Raw genomic sequence first — 17,778 nt, 5'->3', positions numbered from 1 at the left:
AAAGTTCTTTTTGCTGATCAAAAAAAAAAATAATTGCCTCAACAACATTTGTTTTTTCAACTTCGCCCACCAGTTAATGATACCAACCCACATAATGTGTTTAGGCCAAGGGAGAAAGCCCATAGACTTCACACAAGAAGAGTAATTGGCTGACTTGCTTTTTAAATGGTTTTTCAGAGCAGCTCATTTTTTGGGAATTCTTCCCTTATTTGAAACAACTATGGACTGGTTGAAATGGCTTGAACATAATTTCTTTTGTTGATGTATGCTAGTAAGGATTAGGCATTGTCTAGTGTCTAATTGATACATTGAAACTGCAGTTTCTGAATTCAAATTGAAGAAATGGAATTCCAAGATAACCTTTCTTTGTATTATTTTGTAAGGGTCTATATGGTAAAACACATACTTGCTCTTTTTTTTCTTTTTTTTTTTTTTTCATAAACAATTTATTTCGCTCCAATAGCATTATTCTCTTACTCAATACCATTTACGTAGACCTGGGTCAAGAACACTAGCTTACTGTTTCCACTGAAATGATTAAATTCAAGTTTCTTCTTTTCTTTCTTTTCCTTGCTCTTTTGTTTCCCTCTCTCAGTGTATACCAGTATACGCTTTGCCATTGTGGTGTTTGTGAACTTAAATTGCTAAGTAAATGTGATGCTAAATGCAAGTATTTCAAAACATGCCCTTTATTTGACTTTGCTAGAGGTTACACTATAATTCTATGTATGGGCGGAAAAGCCCTCCACATCCCAAAGCTAAGAGAATTACATGACAGTAAAGAGAGATTACACTACATGTTTATGGGCGGATGTCAAAGCCCTCCATAACCTAAAGGTAAAAGAATTACATGCTAGAAGAGTTACATGAAACTAAAAAGAGAATACACTACAATTATATGGGTGGGTGGCAAAGCCGTCCACAACCTAAGGAAAATCATATGCTAGAGCAACAAAAACTATAAAAAATAAAGGTAAGAAGAGAGAAAGAGATGAGAAAATCTTCAAAGTTTACCTTTCAGGGAAAGGAAGATCTTTTAGTAATCAAACCTCCTTAAAACCATCAAAGTTTTTTTTGGGAATGGCTTGAACACTAAGTAAGAAGCTCCAAGATCAAGCTTTAATTGTAATAACCTGACCCACATGTGTGATTCTGATATATTTTAAGTCTCTTATTCTGTGCTTTCAAATGTTTAATGTGAAACTTTATGAGAAATTAAGTTTAAGCAAATATATCTTATGAATTGAACCTGTATCTGTTTGGTAAGGAAAGTATCTGTCACAATTAGAATGTTAAATCAAAAATTAAGGGCCTTAGAGGCTTGGTAATCCGAAATTGATTTTATATTTGGAATCAGCATAATTTTTAGGTAATAATAAGCAAGTTCGTAGAAATTTGATTTGGGATGATTAAACTAGTTGATTTTTGTTTTACTCACCTTACATATATATATATATATATATAGTTATGCCCAACATTAACTTAGAAGCCTCAATTGACAAATAGCTCCTGAGAGAATGATACTAGCTCTCAAATGTGTATCTCTTTATGTCTATTTGTCTTATGCAATGTCTGCGATCCTGACATGGTAGTGGTAGCTCAATGGATGTCATACTTTCTTATATATTATCCTATGATATCAATGCTTCCGTTCAGGCCCCTATCTTATATATATATATATATATATCAGGTTAAGTGTCCATTTCTGCACAGGTCATGCCCAAACTTTTAGGGGCGAGTTGGGGACGTGACATTAATGGTGTTTGGGTTGTGTATGAATCAAGAGAGAGGTGGAAGAGGTGAAAGGCTTTGAGTTGAGGTGGTATGTTGGCTAAGACAAGTGGAATTGAGCTCTAGCTTCTTGAAAACAGTTCTCATCTCTTACAAATGAAGCCAAGAGGTGGTATTTATAGAGTTTTGGCAAAAAAAAAACAGCTAAAAAGATAGACAGGTAGCCCTTTCCACGAGCATGGGAGCCAATTTTCTCAAAAATACTCTATTTCCCAGGCAAAACAGTCAACCAGCACATATTTCATCCAGCTAACCACTTTTCATTCGGCCACAAGTTTTATGTATGGCCAAATGAGAAAGTGTACAGCTAGACCAAATTTTGTACGATCATACTATTTTAAAGGGAAAATAGGGTTTTTCTACAGAATTACCATCATTTCCATTCATCTGTACTCTATTCTTGCTCAATTTACAGAAAAAGGTATAACACTTAAAGTTTAAAATGCAAGCTTCAGAACAAATGTAGAGATATTTGGAACTGCAAGAGCAAAAAATTTTGGAATAGGGTTTTGAATAGGTCTAAAGTAGTTTGGCTAAAACAGGTGTGAGGTTGGGATTAAAGCTTGAACCAGACTCTCAAGCTTTAATCATCAGGTGTTCGGAAGATAGCACATTCCAACTTTTATCATCTGGTGTTCGGAAGAAAGAGTCCAAGTCTTAACGCCAGTCAAAATGAGGTGTCTACAACGAGTCATTCCTTGCAAAATTTTATTGACAAGGAATGAGTTACATTTGGTTCATAAGAGTGAGATAGAATGGAATCATGATTTTATTAGGATATCCGTTCTTTAGTTCATTAAAAAAAAAATATGAAAAAATAAATTACAAATGAATTGTGTGATGCCCCAAAAATCAAGAACATCAAAGAATATATTAACAAATAAATACAGATTTTTTTTAAGGTTATATGCGTAGGAAACGTCACTAATGAGTCATTTGGTCAATAACCAAGTAAGATCCTAGGACAAATCGAAGAAATCAAAATAGGCTCCATTCTAAGTCCAATCTTCTTAGATAGCCAAACTACATTTTTGACGGATCTTAACAAGGTATTAACATAAAGTCTACATGAGTTGACGGAATGTAAGGATAGGTTACAAAAGATATATATAGATATATAAGCAAAATAATAATTACAAGAGGTATGTCCTAATTACATCAAGAGTTTTAATATTTACAATCCTGAACATGGTTACAAACAGGACTTAACAAAATTAGTATCTAATTCTTCTAGGGTAGACATACGTCTCAAATCCTTCAGCTTCACTTTCAACCAACTAATAGTCTTTAATACCTTACATGAAACTCTAAGAGCTTGGAATGCCCATTAAAGGCACACACAACCCGTTCTTTTTTCCTAGTCCAATACACAATTACAATTTTAATAGCAAATGAAGCATGATATTCAAACAAGCAAAGGGTTATAAAGTCAGATGTTAGTAATCAAAAAATCCGCCAAAGAGATTTCATCCTCTCAACCGTAAGAATTGGACTCAGATTATTCGATTTGCCCTATTTTTTGCTGCTTTGCAGACCTTACCATAGATGCCTGTAAGGGTTACATATTGCATAGAACCAACTGTAAAGCTCAAAGAGGCAGTAAAAATAAGCCCCTTACTCGTAACCTTCTCCAACCTTGTCACACTGAAACCATCTAGTGTCCGAACACAACCGATCCATTCAATGGTTCTAAAATAAAAACTTGCGCAAGACTTTACTTTAATAGGGAACACGTCCCACCTACTGATTCAAATGTAACACAAGCATTATCTTATGAAGTTACTCAAGTGATTGAAAACCCATTTACCACCCAATAAAGTTTCCCGTTGAGTTAGATGTTTTAAGTTAAGGTCAGAACAAGCTATTGCAATAATAAATTCTACACAAGTATGAACATTCTATATCATAATTTTAAAGGAATATAGACACAAACATATGTAGATGTCATACTAAGATTTAAACAAACAATAAGGAGCATAATCAAGTAACTAACAACATGAAACCATTAACAAAACAAATTTCCAAATTCAGTTCACTTTAAAGATCACTATCAAAGTAGCATTTTTAGATTTTTCCTGAACTCGGACTTCATATGATTTGTAGAGAATTTTATCTAATTTCAAGATCATTTTTCATAAATGGGATAGCCTTCCTAGATTTTTAGTTATTAAAGAAAGCGCTATCTAGATTCGTCAGTTGTTACAAAAATCAAAATTTCTCTCAAACCGTTTAGTCTCTTTTAATGAAACCAATTTTAATGGAAATTTAACACTTAAAAGGAAGGTTTTAATATAAAAATGAGGTCAAAGGGAATTTTATACATTTTTCTAGAAGTTTTGAAAGTGGGCTAAAAATACCGATCATATGTGCACAAAACTTGAAATAGAAAGAGTAGTAGAAAAAAGGGGCAACCATGGGTAATTTTTCACTTCTCTTATGATGAAAACATGCTAAATATTATATTAATAACTCATATTTTCAGGTTGAAGTTCTACAATTAAAATAATGGAAGATTTAGATAGAAAATGGGGTTTTGCTTCAATTAAGAGAGAATACATGCAAGGTGATAATCAAGGCTCAACTTTCTTTTTCAAATACAAGAACACCATAGATACACATCTGAAAATAATATTCTAAGCCTCTAATATCATGTATTTGAAAGAGAAACTAAAAGAAATAGGTTGTGTTGTGGCTTACTTGTTTGCTAGATTGCTATGGCTTGGACACAGTTTGCTCTCTTTTTCTTCCTTCCTCCTCCAAGCTGACACTTTCCTTTTCTCTCTCCCTCTTTGCTGAAATATATGAGTGCTTTGTGTGTGTGTGTATGTGTGTGTTTGATGTGCGAAATTGCTAAGGGAGTGGTGCTATTTATTAAAAAATTGTGGTGAAAAGTCTAAAGTGTCTTTGGTTGGAATGGAATGGAATAGTTTTGGATTTAGTTCAAAGGTAACGAGATAGAGGTTGATAAGGGTGTCTAATTATGTGTTAAAACATTATTTAGTTATAGGTTTGTCAATATAGAACTAGATTGAAATCAAATACAAACACAATTCCATCATTTATGGTCCTTGGTCAAAATTTCTTCCATGAATTGGTGAACTTTGTTTTTAGGAATACACTACATATATATATATATATATATACAAGGGGTGGCTGGCCATGTGCATAGATTTTGAGGGATTTTTCATATATATATTGTGTAAAAATTCATATAATTATGTTGTATATATTTTATCGAAAAGATTATTATGATAGGGCGCACTTTTATATATATTATAATGAATTTGAGACTTATGTGCAATTTTAATAAAGAGTGAGGGCATGGGCTAAATTTATGAATTGAAACATCTATTTTCAAGTATAGAATTAATTAATATAGTGATAGGAAAAATAATTTCGGTTTGAGTTACTTCGCTTTGAATTAAAAGGTGAATAATCAAATGAAAATGCTGAAAATCAAAAAATTAGGGTTCTGAATGGTTAATTTATAATCAAAGAGTTAAATAATTAATATTAGGGTGTTAGAAACGATTATTAAGCTACTGGGGTTGATTAGGGTTTACATGGTTTCGCTCGCGATGCATTTTCAATTCTAGGGTTAAAATTGCGAATAAATGAGGAACTGAGAGCTTTCATTATAATATTCCAAAAGTAAGGGCCAAACTAGAATTTAAAAAAGTCAGGGGTCTTAGAACCTATCCCTCTTAAACAAATTTCATCCTCGAAATTTAAACTAGATTATGTCTTTAAAGTTGTGGATAATTCATCTTCATTACATCTGCGTGCTCCTAGGTTGATTCTTTAATCATGATGAGGCCATAGCATTCTTACTAGTGGAATTTTCTTGCCCCTCAAGTTCTTATCCCTTCTATCTAGAGCCACCACTGGTCTTATTATAATAATAGCACTTTGAATCAAATTTCTTCCCAATTAATGATATAAGGGGTTGCATCAATCTTCTGTGATTCTCGAAAATTATGAACTGCTTGTCATACAGGTAATGACGTTGCTACTTCAGTGTAAAGGCTCGTGTTGCAAATTTCCTGATGTGGTGGTCTATATTCTTGTTAAGAATTAGTCTTATTATCCCTCTATAGATTGCTAATGTCATTTTGTTTGTCGATTTATGGAAACTAGTCTATCCCCCTTAAACAATAAAAGTGTTCCATTGAATGGGTAAGTCGTCTTCTTCTATTGGTAACCATTGATAATAGCTTGTTGTATGAATAACAAATATGTTTCTAAAATGAGGTTGATGTCAGGTATGTTCATGCTTTGGAAATTGAGAATCAACGCACAAAATTTTCCTAAGGGTTTGCATACAAGTTCTAATAACCTCACATACTGTAAATACGAAGGAATACAACGAATAAAACATTTACTCAAGAGTTATGTAATACGAGTGTTTAGAGATTGAGATTTGATTATTAAGAGAGAATTTGCACCATCCATGTTCGAATTACAAAAGTCTTTCCAAACGAGTTCTAATTACCATCCTAGTTACATTTTTCCTAGGTTAGTCTGGGCTTGTATTGCAATTCCTCAGGTATGTATGCAGCGTATTGCTCATTCTCTAGATGCTTGTAGACGCGCTCCGAGGACTCCTGAAGCTCCGCGCTTGCAAAGGCGCGAAATCTCGTTTGTTCTCTAGCTACTACAGTTCGGACTCAATGTCACGGTTCTGAATCTAATCTCACAATGTGCAATGCAAGACTGATAAATCACCAAAGAGTCCAAATCCGGCAAATCATTTGGGAAAACTGATTTTTGTAAAGAAGTGCCAAACATGGACTTCTTTGCCAGATACAGAGTCGCCACCTAAGGGTCTGTTTAGAAACGTTTACGTTTTTCAGTTTATATTTACAAAAATTTTATAAACTGGTTTTTGTTTATTTTTGTTTATTTTTAGAAAAACATAAACTACAAACGTGTTTGGTAATTGACAAAATATTTAAAAATATAAAAAAGAGTGAGAAATGACAAGTGATGGAAAGTGACGGCGGAAGATGGTTGGTGGTGGGTAGCGGTGGTGGTCGATGGTGGCGGGTGGTAGGTGGGTGACGGTGGCTGGTGGTAGGGAGTGGATGGTGGTGATAGCGGGTGGTGGTGGCAGGCAGATGTCGGGTGGTGGTGGCAGGTGGGTGGCGGATGGCGGGTGGTGGCGGGTGGTGGTGGTGGATGGGTGGGTGGGTGACGATGACGGCAGGTGGGTGGCGGATGGCAGGTGGTGGTGGGTGGTGGCGGTGGGTGGGTGGGTGGGTGACAGTGGCGGGTGGTGGGTGGTAGCGAGTGGGTGGTAGTGGTGGTGGCAAGTAGTAGTGGCAGGCGGGTGGCAGATAGCGGGTGGTGTTGGGTGGTGGCGGATGGTGGTGGGTGGTGGGTGGGTAGGTGACGGTGGCGGGTGGTAGCGAGTGGGTGGTGGGGGTTGTAGGTGGTGGGTGGTGGTAGCAGGTGGATGGCGGGTGGCTGGTGGTGGTGGGTAGCTGGTGGTGGCGGGTGGTGGATGGTGGTAGCAAGTAGGTGGTGAGTGGTGGTGGCGGGCGGTGGATGGTAGTGGCGGGTGGATGGCAAGTGGGTGGTGGGCGGTGGTGGCGGTGGCGGTGGCGGTGGGGAGGGGTGGGTGGTGGTGGCGAGTGGGTGGTGGCCGGTGGTGGCTAGTGGGTGGTAGGTGGGCAGTGGTGGCGGGTGATGGGTGGTGGTGGCAGGTGGGTGGTGAGTAGTGGTAGGAGGTGGTGGTGGGGGGTGGGGGGTGGGTGGTGGGTGGTGGTGGTGGCGGAAGACGGTAGTGAAAAATGGGTGGCGGGTGGTGGCTAGTGTTAGGTGGTAAAAAAAAAAACTGAAAACTCAAAATGGAAACACATTTTTTGAGTTTACATTTTTTGGCCAAATTTATAAACTGAGACCACTGATTTATAAATCAAAAATTTACCAAACAAGTTTTTATTTAAGTTTTTAAAATTTTTATAAATATAAACAGAAAATTGAAAACGTAAGTGTTACCAAACGGCACCTAAATATTTATTTTGAGGGAATTTAGGAAACTCTGACTCGTGCCTAAGGCCACGTGTCCGTTATCACCAAAGTTGTCTCGGCTCGGAAACTTGGGTACGAGAGGGGAAGGTCATGCAATGAGCACCCCCGCTCGCCCGATCAAAGATCAGCCTGTACTAAGCATGATATCTTGTTTTTGAAAACACATGCGTTCTTATTCTAGTTATTAGCTAGAATTACTATGTGATGTGCACAACACACAAGTATAGACTAGATTGTCTAATTTGGAACAATGCATTACATATTTGTTGTTTAAAAAAACGGTTTGAAGGTGCTACTCGCAAGCAAGCTAAATTGAGGATTCAATGAATTGTTCCAATTCAAGCAATCCAACCTTCACCCACAGGCATTCAGGCAGTTATATCACATAAGCAAATAGCCTTATGGCAAGCATGCTATCATGGGAACACTCACACACATGGAAGATGCTAAAGCATAAAAGCTTATCTAGTACTCCGAGACAAAACAATAGCTAATTAGTGATCATGCATGATCCTAGCTATGTTTAAAATGGTTAATGCAACACATGCAAAATGTAACTAGAAATAGGCTCGACTATTCTAAGATGGCATATGAGATGCGACAATTCGATGCATGTATTCAAGCAGGAATTGAAATACAATGTAGTTAGTATAATGCGCCGAGCCCGGTGCATGCAATACAGATGAATGATGCAAACATGCATAGCCTAACGATTCTAAATGAAATATGCCCTAAAACTAACCATCGTAAGCGGTTAAGTAAAAGGGAGAAAGACGTGAGGTTGGAAGACATGCATCACACACACGCACGCTTATTACAAAATTATGCCCTCTCGACGAAGGGTCCGAAAGAATAATACAAATCAACTAATTAATCAACTAACAAGCTAATTAATTATTACACAACTCTTAACTAATTAAACAAATTAATTGAGCTACAAAAACAGTAAAGCGGCCTCGATAAGAGGGACAAATGCATGCTCGATCAGCTTCGCTCAGAAATCCGTTGCCATGCCTCATGTTGCCTCTGTTTGTACTATTTTGCACCTCTGAAAACTGTGAAAAGCCCTGTGATGCTCTAGAACCACTTCATGGACATGCTGAGAGGCCATCGGCCAAAATAAAGGTGTCGTCGACCATTTATGAGGTCATCGGCCAAACACTTTTAGCCGATCGGCACACCAGATAGCCGGTCGGCCATCTTTTCTTACAAAATGTTATTTTGTTGCAGCAGAGGACAAACAGAGGTATGACAATACATTTGCAAGAAAATATTTGTAATTACACCCCTTATCATGTTTAACGATGAAAGGTGTGTAGTTCTCGACCCTCAGGCCACCAATCACGCATTCCAATGCATGATGGCCAAAGGAGCCAAGTGTGCAATTCGATGTGGGATGAATGTACAAAATCACATAAGAGACCTCAACCTCTATCATCTTTGATCAAGAGGCAAGGCATGCACACACAATGCTATGCAAACATGCAAGCATGATGCGATGAAATTAGCATGCAACATGTAATGGAATTAGCATGTAACAACATACAATGTATCAAGTATGCAACAAGCATGCAACAATATGCAAATCAAGCATGCAATAATATGCAAATCAAGCATGCAACAACATGCGAAAATGGGCTTAAACTAAAATGAATAGCTCTCAAACATGCCCAAATTAGTGGCCAAAAGTGTTAAAATGATGGTACCAAAATGCAAAACAAACAAGCATGCCAATTGGCCCATAAGCTAGGCAACAAGACACAACTCTCAAATATGAGAATGTGGCAATGTAATAAGCTCTGAAAATATGTGAGGAATGATGCCAAATCAACCAAACAAAGCAAGTATAGCATGCAAGAAAGCCTAAAGCTTAAGGCTAGCCGAGGGACTCAAACCATGGCTATGCAAGGCAAGCCCCAAAGGGCCATGGGCACCCAAAATAGTCCCAAGGCAGGTGAAAATATGGCCAAAAACAAGCTTAAACTTAGCCAACACAAGCTAGAACAAAAGTCCAAAAGCGTGAGGCATGCAAGGCTACAAAAGAGGTGTTATACTACATCTATCAAAACCAAACATTGCATGACTTAACCAATGAAAAACAAAGTTATGGCATGGTAAAACAAGGCCAAAATCCCACTTAGATGGCATTCCAAAGACCTAAGCATGGAGGCATGCACAATGATCCATTCATGAGACATAAAACATCAACCTCCAAATGCATGGAGAAGATAACAAATGCAAGTGTATGGTCACACTTCATGGATTGAAATCTCATATGGAATGATGCCAAATAATAAGAACAGTCCTAGCAATGCATACTAATGACTTGGACACTGACAGCCAACAAGCTAGGTTGAACCATGGCTATACAAAACAATGTAAGCATGACCAAAACAAAACCAAACAGACCTTAAGCATGGTAAAACAAGGCTAAAAGTTTCTTTGGGTCAAGCCAAAATCATGCTAAAAACATGGTCTAAAGCACAAAGCATGTTAAGGCAATTTCATGGAAATGCACTACAAGTGCATGAGGCATGCAATGTCTAACCAAACCAAACCTAAACAGAGGTATGACATGGTAAGACAACACCAAATACATGTTGAAATGGACACAACATAGGCTAGAATGACATGCTACTTCATGAAGCATACAAGACTAGTGTGTGCAATTTGCACTACAAGTGTATAAACCATGCATGGAGCGATCAATCGAAGCAAAAACAGGGGTAAGCCTCAGCAAAATAACCACAAATACATACTAATATACAAGCTAAAACAAGCCTAACAAACATGCTCACACATGAGGCATTCAAGGCAAGTATTGAAGACGGAAGGAGAAGGGATGCCCCTCTTTTTTTTGGTACCTTAAAACACCATCCCCACCACTTCAGTGGTGAGAAGGCCAAAACAAGGTGATCCTGAAGCTCACAAAGAAGGCATGAAAGCGAGGCCAAACAAGGCCTAAGGGGGGGGTAAACAATCCCAAACCAAAAAGTAACCTTAAACAAAGGTCTTAAGCATGCAAAATCAGAACTTTTTGTAGTTTAGAGTTAAGTTTAAAACAATATGCAAATAGGTCTAAAAGCTTAAGCAAGAATGGGGGTTTAAAAGCAAGAGGCTTACCCTTGAAGAACACCTTCAAGAACACTACTCCAGCATCCTCCTCTGGCCAAAACCAACTCAAGAACACTAAAAACAACCCCTAAGGACCTTAGCAACCAAAGGATGGTGTTTTACTAGGTGCTTGTGTGCAATAGTAAGACAAAAAGATACTTTAGAGCACAAAACAAGGATCAACAAGGAGATATAGGTACAAATGTATATCTATCTCTCAAGACTCCATTTTCTGAACCTCTGAGAAGGGAGGAGGGGCTCCCTTCTTATAGAATTCCAATTCTCAAGCTTCTTGAGCAAGCTTGAGTCTTGAAACAAATCCCTCCATACACGTGTATGGAGGATGTGAATTGTGGATACCAGCTGTCACAACTAGGAGAAAATATCTGCAAAAAGCAGATGGAAAGGTCTCGGCTCAAAAATATGGCCGATCGACCGACATAAGTGCCGACCGACCAAAAGGAATGCCGATCGGCCAACATTTTTGGTCGATGACAAGAACACAAGGCCGATGGCATCATGCTTTGGCTGATGGGTTGGGGGGATGGCCAACAAGCCACCCTCTTCCCTCATAAGCAAAAACACAAGTGTTTGGTCCATAACCAAGCACAAAACAGACAAGTTGAGTAATCCTAAGGCAAGGCGCACGGCCGAGACCTCCGGGAACTCAAAACGAACACGAGCATGGATGATCATCGAGTGTTCAAACGATGATGTCCAAATCTTGAGGACGCTCAAAAATGGGGTGTCTACAGTTGCCCCTCTTTGATAGAACTCGAAAGTCATAAAATGACTAGAGTGAATGTCAAAGCCCAGAGAGGATCCATTTTTTACAAGGCCGAAGACTTAGACAAGCATACAAGATAATAAAGATATGCACCCGCAGGCAGGGGCAAGATGCAAAGGACATGCACGATGCAGAGCATAACTTATGATCATACAAAGAGAGTTGTAATGAAGAATAATATGCAATAGTTTAAGCAAGCAAATAAGAATCGAACTACATTACATGCAGAAAGGATGTAACAGAATTATAAAATTCTCGCTCGTCTCACGCGGAGGACATACAATACCGTCTGGTTCGTCTGGTCGCGGCAGCTTCAAATGAACCATACATACAATATCGTGCCTGCAAAAGAACGAAACTTAATAGGTACAATATCGTTAGAAACATGCATAGCAATACTAGTGAAAAGTGTATAACAATGCAAGTAGAACGTGCGAAACAACGGAAGTTAGATGAAGGTGCGAAACAACGCAAGTTAGATGATATGCAAAACAATGCAAATAACGAGCGAGACAACGCAAGTTATAGATGATATGCAAAACAATGCAAATAACGACCGAGACAACGCAAGTTATGTAAGGTGCAAAATAATGCAAATAACGAGCGAGACAACGCAAGTTATAGATGATATGGAAAACAATGCAAATAACGAGCGAGACAACACAAGTTATATAAGGTGCAAAACAATGCAAATAACGAGCGAGACAACGCAAGTTATAGATGATATGCAAAACAATGCAAATAATGAGCCAGACAACGCAAGTTATATAAGGTGCAAAACAATGCAAATAACGAGCAAGACAACGCAAGTGATATATGATATGCAAAACAATGCAAATAACAAGCGAGACAACGCAAGTTATAGATGATATGCAAAACAATGCAAATAACGAGCGAGACAACACAAGTTATAGAAGGTATACAAAACAATGCAAATAACGAGCAAGACAACGCAAGTTATAGATGATATGCAAAATAGTACAAATAACGAGCAAGACAACGCAAGTTATAGATGATATGCAAAATAGTACAAATAACGAGCGAGACAACGCAAGTTATATAAGGTGCAAAACAATGCAAATAACGTGTAAAGCAAAGAAGGCATAAAAAAAACACATGTAAGTAAAGCATGCGCGACAATGCGTACAATGTGTGAAGCAAGAAAGAGATGTGCATGACAATGCAAGCATGGTAGAGGTACGCTATTCGCGATGCTGAGATGCAACTTCAGAGCAAAGATGAGGCATGCTAAATGCAAGAGCGAAAACACGTATGACAAGCATGCTTATTAAAAACATGACAAAACATTGTAATGCAACATATTTAAAGTAATTTTTGAATCTCGCAAGATACAAAAGGATACGGAAAAGGATACACCTTGCGCGTACCGAACATCGCACACGAAAGACACGGTTCGAGGTCAACACAGAGGCCGGTTAAGCTTCAAAAATGTACTTTCTTGCATTTTCTTGAGGAATGAGGGTTCCAAACAACATAACTGACCCAAACAAGGGTATTTGAAGTGCATCGGCCACAAGGGGAGGCTGTCGGCCATCTATCAGCCATCAAATGATATCATCGGCCAAATATTTAGCCAATCGGCTAACAATTTGGCCGATCGGCCAAAAATGACAATTTCGGGGCAGTTTTGTCTTTTTGCCTTGGGTCTTTTAAATATAAGGTTCCAAACCCTATATTCTCACTTCTCCAAGCTCGAAAATCATTCCTTTCTCTCTCTAGGTGATTTCCCAACCTTAGGTCCTTGTTTTTCTCTTGTTTTCGAGCCTCTCCCATCGTTCGATTCGCGAAACCCTTTCCGTTTCACACACTTTGAACCGAACGAAACACATTCCCGGTGTCACATTCTCGATTTCCATTAGTTGGGGTTTTTTTTCCCTGAGTTACCCTCGATCTTTGTGCCTTTTCCCAAACTCTGACTGTTTCTCCAATTTTTCACCCCTCGGGGTTGTCTTTTGGGTTGACTTTTTGCGTTTTCACCCATTCTTCACACTTTCGGCCATTTTCGCACTCTTCTTGAGATGGAGGACGACATTCCACGAGGTGGGACTCTCCCAGAGATGGATATGGACCCCGAGGTCGAGCTCCTACCTCTTCGCATTCGACCATTCGACCCAACGACCTACCGGCCAGCGATACACGTGTTGCCTCCCGATGGCATCCGCCACTTTAGAAGCTACACACGAGGCGCGCCACTGGAGCTCTTGCTACGCGAGCCAGAGTCACACCTATCATTCGGCGCCGCCGAGGTATATTCTTCCCCTCTTTACTTTTTGCAATGTAGACTGTATAACTTCGATAGTCGATACTGTTCTTTAACTGAATAACCCATACACATTGATACATCATATGCTTAGTTCACCATGAGCACACCCGCACCTGACATCTGTTTAAACTTGAACACATGCACACACACTGCATATTCAACTGAATAGCACAAATACACTGATACATCATATGCTTAGTCCACCTAGAGCACACCCGCACCCGACATCTGTTTAAACTTGAACACATGCACACACATTGCATATTCAACTGAATAACCCAAATACACAGATACATCATATGCTTAGTCCACCTAGAGTACACCTGCACCTGACATTTGTGTAAACTCAAACGCATGCACACACACTGCATTTTCATCCACTCTGAACGCATTTGAACACTGTATTTCTAACATTGGTTCACCACTGTTTGTTTTGAACACAGAGAGATTCCCATGCCTTCCGGAGGCATGGGAACACCATCGCCCGAGGTTGGTACATGGAGCTGCCCGATGCAGTTCATCAAACTGTTGATCAAGCCGGCCTCGGCATTTTCTGTAGGGGACTCTCGCGCCTCACTGCGAGTAGGCCCCTTCTGGGCACAATAGTGGAGAGGTGTTGGGACACCACCGACTCCTTCCACCTTTCTGCTACAGGGGAGATGACGATGACCCCCTTCGACTTCTCGATGCTTACCGGCATCGAGGTAGGGGGTGATCCGATCCCTTTCGATACTGATATGGATGAGTGGGACGCTGCCCAGATCTAACTGCTCGGCGCTCAGTTACCTCTCCCGTCCAGGATTCGTGAGGTACTCTTGGTTCGAGGACCACTACAGGATTCAGGCACCTACGACCCGGGATGAGGTGGGGCAGTATGCTCGTGGCTTCATCATGTTCCTACTGGGGACCACCCTCTTCGCCGACCGGGCGAACACCGTTGCCCTCTACCTGCTGAGTGCACTTGTGGATGTGACGTGAATCCGCCGCTACGACTGGGGTGGCGCAGGCTTGGCCACGCTCTACGGATACATGAGCTCATCCTCTCGTTGTAGCGGATGCTTGCTCGGAGGTTACTGGCGAGCTTGGGAGGTATATATTCCCTTTCTGTTTTACAATTCTACTTTACTCTATCTGTACACCACACACACTACACACACGCAATCTGCTTTACACTGGCTGTACACTGCACAATACACTGCACACACTGCACATTTACTGCATAATACACTGGCTATACACTGCACACATTCTCTGATTTCTGCTTTATTGCATTCTGCTTTGTCAGATAAGCGTACTCACTGTTACTTTGCTACATTCTGTAGTTGTGGGTGTATGCCTACTTTCCGAGGCATGCGGCATGCCCCAGTGCCAGATGTGGAGATGCCCCCCCATGGTTCCATGCTCTCATCGATACAATGTGAGGTGTGAGTGGAGGCCTAGGGAGTCTTTCCTATTCTTCCGCCGATACTTCGACACCATTACCGCCGCAGAGGTATTTCAAACCTTTCAGTTCATTTAAGCTTCTCTTTACATTGTACTTTCGATAACAGATAACAAACTGTATGTCCTGTCATTTGCAGATCACCTGGCAGCCCTGGGCGGTGTTGCCTGATATAGTGAGAGACAGATATATGGGTGCTCGGGAGACTGCCCGATTTCAGATTCTGCTGGAGAGCCCAGTCTGCCGGGCATGGTACTTTGGGGAGCGCTTCCTACGGCTGACCCTCGGTTTACTAGAGCAGATAGTCCCCAGGCCGCCTCCTACCCATACGAGGGCTACCGAGAGGTACACCCCAGAGGAGATGACGGATTACACGATCGGCTGGGATTCAGACCTTTTCCAAGCTAAGGGCGACTACGCCGAGTTCATCCAGACCTACCTGATACGGCCTCTGATTGGTGCTCGCCGAGTCGAGAGAGAGACCTGCGATGCCAGCGGCAGGAGCAGGAGCACCGAGGGCAACTCAGGCCCGTGGCAGGAGTGGGTCCCGGAGGGAACGGGGAGCTGAGTGGCCAGCACTGCCTACCACCATGACATGCTGAGGGCAGGGTGGGGAGACTTATCAGATACCCATCGCTCCGAGGGCTGATCATGAGCTCGTTGGAGTTCACGGCTCGACCCCGGTATGTACTGCTAGATTTTGCATTCTGTACAATCATTTCAATTCATTTGATATCCCGCAGAATACTAATTACTTCAATACTTTTGCAGGTTTCCATCGAGTACACTAGCCAGTCTCTGGAGTTGACGGCCTCAGTGATGGGGATGTTGCAGAGGAGCCTGGACCTACTGACCATTTATGGTATCCCGGTAAGTTCTTTCAACCTCAGTCCCAAACTTTGCACACTCTGTTCCATACATGATCTGATGCATTGCATTTATGGATACGGCACTTGATACACTGCACTCACATACCACTCATGACACTAATACACTGTAACTCACAGCATTCATACACTGCACTCGGCATTCATACACTACTCATAGCATTCACACATTGTACTTACACATTGCTCACAACATTCATACACTATACTCATGCACTGCATTTGGTATTCATACCCTGTTTTGCATAGCATAACTAATGCATTTGCCATTTGTTCTTTTCAGACCCCATTCCAGATATCGGCCACATGGGGTGCTCTAGCTGGACCATCTGTACCTGCCCGAGGAGCTAGGGGAGCCAGGCGCGGGATGATTATACATAGTCGGGGCAGACACAGGCGCACCCATGCTGAGAGCAGTTCGTGGGAGCCTACTCCAGACGACAATGAGTCAGATGAGGAGGTAGAGTCGTCTCAGGGTGAGGCCGAAGACAGTTCAGACAGCGGAGATGATGGCGGTGATCCTGGACCTTTGTCTAGGAAGAGGACGAGGATGGACTCCCGTGCTTGAGGCGATTGATGTGGATCTAGACATTTTGCTGTTTTTCTCCTTTTTGCTTTGTTCAGACATTTTGTTGCTTCCCCCCCCCCCCTTTTTTATTTTCTTTTTTGCTTTATTTTCCTTTTTGCTAGCAATTTGGGCACATTGTACTGCCTCAGGCAAGTTTTGCTTTCCTCAAAACTATGTACTTTTCGCAAAAGAAACAAAAAACATGAATGGAATGAAACAGCTGTTTTGTTCAAAAAGTGTTACATTTGTACATTCTATGCATCGTATCGCATCGCATCGCATTACATAACAATGTAAATGAGATTGAACTTTGTTTTAAAAACCAAACAATTGAATTGCATTAATCAGGTAGTGAGCCAACTAACGACAAAACAACTCGATAGACAAAATAAAAAACTCGACAAGTTAACCAAATGTAATTACGACTCAATAAGCAAAACACAGACTTAAAGAATACGAAACAAAACTCGATAAGCAAATTGAAGTAACACAGGCATGACTTCGCAAAATCATCACCGAAAGGCACTTGAAGTGGAACCAGTCACAAGTTCTCAACATATTAAGCATTTAGACAGCTGTAGACACCCAATTTTTGACCGTCCTCAAGACTTGGACGTCACTGTTTGAACACTCGGTGATCATCCTTGTTCGTGTTCGTCTTGAGTTCCCGGAGGTCTCGGCTACGCGCCCTACCCCAGGATCTCTCGACTCGACTGTTTTGTGTCTGGTTTTGCACCAAACACTTGTGTTTTGCCTTGGAGGGGCAGGGAACGCCTTGTGAGGCATCCCCACACACCACCGGCAGTGGCTAGAGGCCACCGGCTGGTTTTTGTTTCCATCGGCAATGTATGTGGCCGGTCGGCACTCTTTGTT

General features: G+C 40.7%; 1 protein-coding gene across 3 annotated transcripts; it reads left to right on the top strand.

Moving 5' to 3' along the window:
• The first annotated feature begins 7,572 nt into the window (after positions 1-7,572).
• On the top strand, positions 7,573-17,141 carry LOC114273186 (uncharacterized). 3 transcript variants are annotated; one of them, XM_082894022.1, is made up of 6 exons: positions 7,574-13,992; positions 14,453-15,098; positions 15,332-15,501; positions 15,590-16,133; positions 16,222-16,320; positions 16,621-17,141. In XM_082894022.1, exons 2-4 carry the CDS (start codon positions 15,065-15,067, stop codon positions 16,016-16,018), a joined length of 633 nt encoding a protein of 210 aa, XP_082750148.1. In that variant the 5' UTR covers positions 7,574-13,992; positions 14,453-15,064; the 3' UTR covers positions 16,019-16,133; positions 16,222-16,320; positions 16,621-17,141. The 3 variants fall into 3 exon arrangements, 2 of the variants coding, with proteins under 2 accessions (XP_082750148.1, XP_082750149.1); XR_014343955.1 differs by lacking the exon at positions 14,453-15,098 and having other exon boundaries at positions 7,573-13,992; XM_082894023.1 differs by having other exon boundaries at positions 7,574-15,098.
• Positions 17,142-17,778: the final 637 nt, after the last annotated feature.

This window comes from Camellia sinensis, chromosome 11 (assembly GCF_055761805.1).
Source record: "Camellia sinensis isolate YWXY chromosome 11, ASM5576180v1, whole genome shotgun sequence".
NCBI lineage: Eukaryota > Viridiplantae > Streptophyta > Magnoliopsida > Ericales > Theaceae > Camellia > Camellia sinensis.
Note: the sequence above shows the minus strand (reverse complement) of the source record. Positions and strands in the feature narration are given on the sequence as shown.

Bases quoted from the DNA above. Each gene is read 5' to 3' on its own strand.
- LOC114273186 (XM_082894022.1), top strand. From the start codon at position 15,065: ATGCTTGCTCGGAGGTTACTGGCGAGCTTGGGAG. The intron at 15,099-15,331 runs GTATATATTCCC...TACATTCTGTAG, and splicing joins GTTACTGGCGAGCTTGGGAG to TTGTGGGTGTATGCCTACTT. The intron at 15,502-15,589 runs GTATTTCAAACC...TGTCATTTGCAG, and splicing joins ACACCATTACCGCCGCAGAG to ATCACCTGGCAGCCCTGGGC.